Genomic DNA, 7908 nt, shown 5'->3' on the forward strand with positions numbered 1-7908 from the left:
ATTTTTTTTTTATTATTATTATTATTATTATTATTATTATTATTATTATTATTATTATTATTATTATTATTATTATTATTATTCATTTATTTATTTTGTTTTGTTTTGTTTGTTTGTATGTTTTTTCTCTGAATTTATTTTCATGATAAAGTATCATTTGCCAGCGTCCTTGTTACACACTCCTGCGTAGTAGTCCGGTAGGCGGCGGTATATAGTGAAAAGCTATGATCCCCACTAAACAGAAGAAGAACAGGAAGTGACGCCAAGCCGGCTGATGACGTCTGGGGTCAGCCTTCACTCAATGGCAAAGTTTACAGTCCGGACGTTGGGACCCTTTCCAAGAGCCTAGCGGAGTCCAACTGGTTCTGTATCGAAGAAGACGAGCGGTTACAATAGCACTCAGTGGTACCAGGACGAAATGTCGGCTCCAGAGGTAGGAAGTTACTGAGGTGATCCGGTGGTTTCTGCCGTGTACCACATTCCGCTCACGCTTCTTCTGTCTGGTGCAGGGCCGTGATTGGCTGTTTGCCCTGTCCGTCTCTGCGTACTGCTCTGCTGTTGGCTAATTGGACTAACTCAGGGTTGTCCTCTCCGAGTCCTGACAGAACTACTACTGTATATTCTAGAACGTTTTGAATGTACAGAATGAAATAAACAATGATTAAACATAAATACATGTGAATACATTTGTATAGACGACAAAGAGAAATCTGTGGACAATGCATTTAAACCTTTGGAGGTTAATGTTTTTAACATCCCCATATTGTATACAAACGTAGCCTATATTTCTCTCATGGTCTCTGAAGACCTGCTTTTCTTTGATATAATCTAACTTTACTTGTCTTTGATAGTAATGAACGTTTCTTTTCTTTTATAGTATCTAACGTTTATTTTCTTTAATAGTATCTTACGTTAGTCCCTTAATGTACTCTCTAATTGTCAGTCTCACTGAAGACCAGATCAATAAGGATATAGTATAGCCAGTTGGTCAATATGTGTTCACACAGATCCGTTGAGTTAAACAAGAGCCCAGCCGGTTATAGTTGATCATTTAAAATTATGCTTTCTTTGAATAAGGGTTCTTTGAATAAGGGTTATCTGCATTTCTCACTGCATTGTTTGCTACTGTAGAGCCTCTTGCTGGTTTAACGCCGATTCACCGGGCCACATGGACCCAACTTAAATAAATGCTCAATACATTCAATAAAGCCTCCTATACCAAAGAAAAGGAAGATGAGCATTACAGAGAGGGGGATGAGGAGCAGATAGAGACACCACACCTCGTAGGCTAACCAACGGCCCTCCCTAGCGACCCCTCCCTGCCTTTTCCAACTGACTTCACTAATCCACACACTTATCTTTGGACACCAGATAAGTTGTAGAGGAGGTGCTGAAGGAGACTACTGTTTAACGGTCTTTGTGCTGTATGAGCTCAGCCCTGTACAGTACAACCCGGCCTTCTACCAGAACCTAGCTAGACATCCTTCAGGACAGTGCTCAGAGATCTTAAAGACCTACTATGGATCAAGGACCTTACAAGACCATCAGGGTGAGGGGGTTTGGTTTGTTCTTCTTCAAATGAAGGGGACAAGGGGTTAGAGGTTTGAGAATAATTACGGTTTTGTTGCTCTGTTGTACAAAGACCAGAACCAGTGACAGATTTCAGGCTGAATGATGGAAAAGGCTTTTGAATGACTGATTTGATCACTTTTCCCTGCAGGATGTCAGTGGTAAAGTTAGCCGAGTCATTCGGATTGGAACCCGCAAAAGCCAGGTACAGTACATGAATGTTAATGTTTTCGACAGAAAAATATTTTTTTCTATCTTTTAACAAATTCATTCTTAAGTTCCCTCTATTTCAGTTAAAACCTGTTTGGTCTATGATGTTTGAACAAGGCCCACAGTCTGGCCTGCTCGTTTGAAGGACCACTCCATTCTTTGGTCCAATGTGTCCGTCCGTTGCAAGTGACGTTTTATCTGCGGTCATTGTCTATCGCTGAAGATACAGCAGGGCAGGCAGACCCCTCCATAGCACAGAGATAGCCCGGTTACGACCTTCCCAGATAATCGCAGTTTATTGTCCGCCCTACTGATTGGGTGGTTGTAGGGCTTAGGGCTGAATGATTTGGGCAAATAATCAATTGCGATTATTTCGACCAATATTGCGATTTAGAATGCAATTTTTGTTTTTAAAGTTCCTTATGTACTGTATAATTCACTAAACAGGCAATAAATCATTCTTTAGTATGACCAGCACAACATTCGAAGCAGTCAACATATAAACATAAAATAGTACAAATAAAATAGTTATTATTTAACTATCTATTTAACTAATTAACTATTGAATTGTAAAAGAAATGTACAAATCCTACTAATCTCCAGTCAGTATCAGTAACAACCCCCCCATAGGTAAAAAAGGTAGAATGCGATTTGCAAATTGCATTCTATTACATTAAGATGTTGGTTTGAATTTGATTAATCGTCCAGCCCTAATGTCTATTAATTTGCAACGACGGTGTGGATATTTTGTGGTTCATATTTTGTGGTTCATATTTTCTAATAATAGAGTTAATGGTTGTATTCTTTCTCACCAGCTTGCCCGTATCCAGACAGACAGCATTGCAGCAAAATTGAAGGAGCTGTATCCCGAAGTGACTTTAGAAATAAGTAAGGAGGATTTCCGTTTGTTCACTTCCTTGTCTAACCAGCTGTCGCAATGTTACGCCACTCGGGTCCCATTCAAGGATCCTAAATGTGCTTCCCTGTTCTTTCAGTTGGCATGACCACGACAGGAGACAAAATCCTTGACACCGCTTTATCTAAGGTGAGCCCGCTGCTGATGTCTCGATATATAACTGAAAAAGGCAGGCAATTTCAACGAAGATACACATATAATATGTGTCTATAATTACACATCAGAAATGTTAGTGTTTTCCATGCTTTTTACACGATCCTAAAAAGCCCATTTCTTCTTTCAAACTAAGATCGGGGAGAAGAGTCTGTTCACCAAAGAGTTGGAGACTGCCTTGGAGAAGAACGAGTAAGTGTGTGTGTGTGTGTGTGTGTGTGTGTGTGTGTGTGTGTGTGTGTGTGTGTGTGTGTGTGTGTGCGCATATGGAGATTTAGAGGGCAAAGCTTGGATGTTCCCCAGAACATTGTAATGCTGTAGCCTGCTTGATCAAAGAAACCAGAGAAGGCCTCTATTATGACCTAGTATGGGGAGTCTCCACTGCCCTGTTCTCTAGACATCCACTAGCTCAAAGGAACCAGAGAATGCCTCCATTATGACATAGTATGTTGAGTCTCCACTACTCTGTCCTGTCCTACAGAGTGGACCTGGTCGTTCACTCACTGAAGGACCTCCCCACCAGTCTGCCTCCAGGGTTCACCATTGGGGCTATACTTAAGTAAGTCTGATGCACACAACAGGATGTAGGTAAATAAAACAAGTGTCTATAATATAAAAGGAAGGATTTTTCATCAATAAAATGTGTGTCTGTGTGTGTGTTGTTCCATAGAACAGAGATGATTACAATCCGTGATTTAAAAGTGATTTCTAGTTTCACTAGAACTATTGCAGTATCCTGGCAGCTCTGATTTCATTATTTATCGTTGAATTGTCGCCTTTCTCAGACGAGAGAACCCCCATGATGCAGTGGTCCTTCACCCCCAGAACGCTGGCCAGACCCTCGCCACGCTACCCCAAAACAGGTCAGTCTTATGGCCCCTTTCTGTTGGCACTCTCTGCCCATTGTGCCCAGTCCAACCATGGCGTGTAGATTTGCATTTCCAGTACAAGTTAAAGAGGAGCTGGAGCATCTCATGAAACCCCAACGACATCAGAAGTCTACCTGCGGGCATTACTGAAAAAGAGGCCTGAGTCCCCCCTCCTCTGCTTTCTGAACTGTGTTATTGTAAAAGTCCCTTTGGTAAAGAGCGTCTGCTGAAGGACTCAATAAATAGTGAGACATGTATGAGATGTTCACACGTCTGTTTGTTTCCTCAGCGTGATCGGCACCAGTTCTCTCCGGCGGGCGGCTCAGCTGAAGAAGAGATTCCCCCACCTAGACTTCAAAGATATCGTATCCTCTCTGTCCCTAGACCCTGCACTCATGGAATGTTCCACACAGGGATGCATATTTCCATGAAGCTATCAGCTTTTTCTAATGTGTTATTTTGTCCCTGAACTTGCAGGGACGAGATAAAAACAAAAAACATGCAGATTGGTCAAATCTGTTTATTTCTTTAAAGCACAGCTGGTACTTTAAGATGGGAAGCTAGGCATCAGAATCAGGCCGTACCCATTGACGTAGATTTTGGTTTTCCCCGGCATTCTTCCCAGCACTGTTCATTTTTCCTAAGCATCAATTGCCCCTCTCCAGCGAGGGAACCTGAACACTCGGCTCAAGAAGCTGGACGACAAGGAGGATTACTCGGCCATCATCTTGGCCGCCGCGGGCCTGAAGCGGATGGGCTGGGATGCTCGCATCAGCCAGGTACTGTTGATCACGTTTCCGTAGCAACGCTGAACATGAAGGGATGTTGAACCTTTTACACGACACATCAATCGATTTCCGTAACAATACATGTGGGAGGTTAATTTTGGGTATGCCAATGTTACATTTTGACTAATTAATTTCCTGCAAGACACGCATTAAGTTTACAAATAGCTGAAATAGATTTCCTAGTTTGGGATGCATATACTCTATCTTAGCTACCTAAAACCTATACCATTATTGATGCTATCACTAGTTCCATGTATTCTTTTTAATTCACTTGATCTTAATTTCTTCCCGTAGATCCTGGAACCAGAGGACTGTATGTATGCTGTTGGACAGGTGTGTAGCTCTGTGTGTCTGCTGTAGGACAGATGTGTAGCTTTGTGTGTGTCTTGTTCTGTGTGTGTGTGTAGAACAGGTGTGTAGCTCTGCCTTCTGGTCCTCAGGGCGCGCTAGCTGTGGAGGTCCGAGCGAGGGACACGGAGATCCTGGAAATGGTGTCTGTACTCCACCACAAGGACACCGTGTTACGCTGCATCGCTGAGAGGGCCTTCCTCAGGACACTGGTGCGACACACACACACTCACACTCACACTTATACTCACACTCATACTCACACTCACACTCATACTCATACTCACACTCACACTCACACTCACACTCACACTCACACTCATACTCACAATTCAGTAGTGTAGATGCAGACTTCATGTCCCACACGCTCAAGCAGCAACTTTCAGACTTAAGTCCACTCCAGCGTGCTTAAAGGTGTGTTGTGTTCACAGGAGGGCGGGTGCAGTGTTCCGGTGGCTGTGCACTCTGAGCTGAAGGACTCCCAGGTAAACACACCGACACACGCACACACATACCGAGCCTCTAGCACACATAGAGGCCGGGCATTGGAATGACTCGGGGGGGGGGGGGGGAAAAATCTGTAAATCTGTAGCAATGCATTACTTTATATAGTTCTAAGTGACTTTAAGAAGCTCTTAAAATCAAAGCAGCTTTAAAGTGAAGCAGTTGTGCAGAGTTAACCCTAAACCTAACCCAGTGTGTCTCTGGTTGTGCAGTGTTAAGGCTGGTTTATACTACACCGTAAAATGCTGTACGTAGACACGGAGAGCCCTCTCCGTCATCGGAGACCCTCTCCGTAGCTCTACGTGCGCATCCAATATTTTTTAACTATCCGTCGACGCAACTGAGACGGACATAGACGGCAAGGGCTGTGATTGGTCCTCTAACAACAATAATTTCCGAAATCACTTTTCCCAGTCTCACTTTGCACTTATTTACTTTGTTCCTTGTTTAATTTGCACATTAAGGAACAATAAATCACCAAATACGATTTAAAAGCTTTGGACGTTTATTTCCAACACTATTTACATGGTTAGTAGTGAGCATATAAGAATGATCGGCGAATTGCATTGGATTACGGAGTCTGAGTAGTATACTTTGGCCTTTACCCTAACCCAATGTCTCTGGTTGTGCAGCTCTACCTGACCGGGGCGGTGTACAGCCTGGACGGCTCCGACAGCCTGAAGGAGACCATGCAGGCCACCCTCTCTGCTGTGAATACGGTCAGCACCCTGAGATCTCTACATCCTCCACATATTCTCATTACATCTCACTTGGTGCACTGGAGGCATTGAAGCCCTTCTTTCTATTTTAAAAGCCTTCAGACATAAGGTCCAATTTCTCAACACCTTTTATCTGCCAGGGTATGCATTTTTAATCTTTGACAACTGCAGACAAAGTTTTCAAAATTCATAAGAAACCCAGTTCATATCAGGCAGAATATAAGGTCACAACGCCTCTTGATACTCAACACGTGAGGTGGTGTCCACGTAGAGCAGGGTCTGGGGAGACGTTGTCCTGTAAGCCGATGACCTCTCGTCCTCTAGGGTGCGGAGCGGGTGGAGGAGCGGGTGGACGAGCAGGTGCAGCGCGTGGGGGTCACGGCGGCCAAGATCTGGGGCCCGGACCAGGACAGCGCCGAGCGGCTGGGCAGCGGGCTGGCCGAGCTGCTGATCAGCAGAGGGGCCCGGGAGATCCTGGCCGTGGCCCGGCAGCTGAACGACGCCAGATAGACCCGCGTCCTCCGCAGCAGCATTCAGTGACTCCTTCATGCTGCCTCTTTTCCCCTGTGCCTTAAGTGCCAGTTAGACGTGGTCTTTGTAAATGTCAATGTAGAGGCCAGATGTGGCCGTCCAATAGTACTATAAATATATACTATAACCTTTATTTATAGTTATAGTACTATATACTATAACCCGCCCCCTGATCTCAGGGACCGAGCCCTGGGGGTGTAGCTGGAGGACCAAGCTAGCCATCACCCCCCTGCCACTCTGACACAGAGTGCTCTAGAGTTTAGATGACATCTTAATAGGTATTCAACTTAATTTCATGCCCAAGTAAAGACATATTTGTGTGGAAGATGCCTTTCTTTATGTGAAGAAGTAAGAGAACGAGTCTTTCGAATGAACCAGCCTTTATCACCGAGGTGTAACAGTTGTAGCTCAGTGAGTTAGTGATGGGCCTGTGGCCATCACTCAAGTGATATTCACCTGTGTTGGCCCCGACCATAACGCTTCTGGGACCAAGCTCATTTTAACGTGCCAAAGAGGACTATGTTTGTTTTTTTTATTGGAATTCCAATTGCACGTCTGCTAAGCTATTAGTCAGTGATGGTTAAAGAATACATATGTGTACTTGGACACTTCCACCTGTAAAGGTGGTTCTTTCTAAAGAAGGCAGGGATGGACACAGTCGAGGGGCCGCCAACCTCAACCTCAAATTAGACCTTTTGTTTTTATTCAAATACTTTCTTTGACCACTTAAACTCAACTCAGTTAAGTTATATGTTCCGTTTTCAGCTGTTTACATCCTGTACTTATTGTAACATCTTTTACCAAGAGATCACCGCAGCATAATCAATGTGACCTTTACATCCGAGTTCAAGTCGTCCCTTTAAGTCGCTAAATGCGATATACAGCTGTGGGTACTTGCTAGGTTGTACTCTGTAGAATTAGGTACTCTGAAGAAGGGTGTGCATGCTATTTGTTTGGTTTTAATCATGCCTTACTGTTCATAGGATTAAGCTCTGAACATGAAGCATGGGCTACTTTTAATGTTTTCTTTTATGCCTTAAATTTACTTGTAGGTTAATACATTTCTTTATGTATTTAGAATCCCATAATTCCAGTTAATGAAATTCAAATCACTTATTTTTCTGAACTGCTGTCAAACATGGTCCAATAAATAACTACTGAATGATTCCATGGTTTGTGTTGTTATCGGATGGTACGGGGGCTGGACCCAGGGAGGAGGGCATATTGTTTAATGAGGACTACTCTAGACCGTGTCCAGGGTCTTTGTACAACCAGGTCGGCCTAGTGTGGTGAGGCCTTCA

General features: G+C 43.7%; 1 protein-coding gene across 2 annotated transcripts; it reads left to right on the forward strand.

Moving 5' to 3' along the window:
* Window positions 1–238: 238 nt before the first annotated feature.
* LOC115560961 (porphobilinogen deaminase) lies at window positions 239–7775 on the forward strand. 2 transcript variants are annotated; one of them, XM_030380656.1, is made up of 14 exons: window positions 239–433; window positions 1721–1774; window positions 2595–2667; window positions 2775–2824; window positions 2985–3040; window positions 3330–3407; window positions 3634–3711; window positions 4007–4082; window positions 4383–4496; window positions 4800–4838; window positions 4946–5065; window positions 5285–5338; window positions 5990–6076; window positions 6401–7775. In XM_030380656.1, exons 1-14 carry the CDS (start codon window positions 419–421, stop codon window positions 6584–6586), a joined length of 1080 nt encoding a protein of 359 aa, XP_030236516.1. In that variant the 5' UTR covers window positions 239–418; the 3' UTR covers window positions 6587–7775. The 2 variants fall into 2 exon arrangements, with proteins under 2 accessions (XP_030236516.1, XP_030236515.1); XM_030380655.1 differs by lacking the exon at window positions 239–433 and adding an exon at window positions 1352–1549.
* The last annotated feature ends 133 nt before the right edge of the window (window positions 7776–7908 follow it).

This window comes from Gadus morhua, chromosome 16, assembly GCF_902167405.1.
Source record: "Gadus morhua chromosome 16, gadMor3.0, whole genome shotgun sequence".
Taxonomy (NCBI): Eukaryota; Metazoa; Chordata; class Actinopteri; order Gadiformes; family Gadidae; genus Gadus; species Gadus morhua.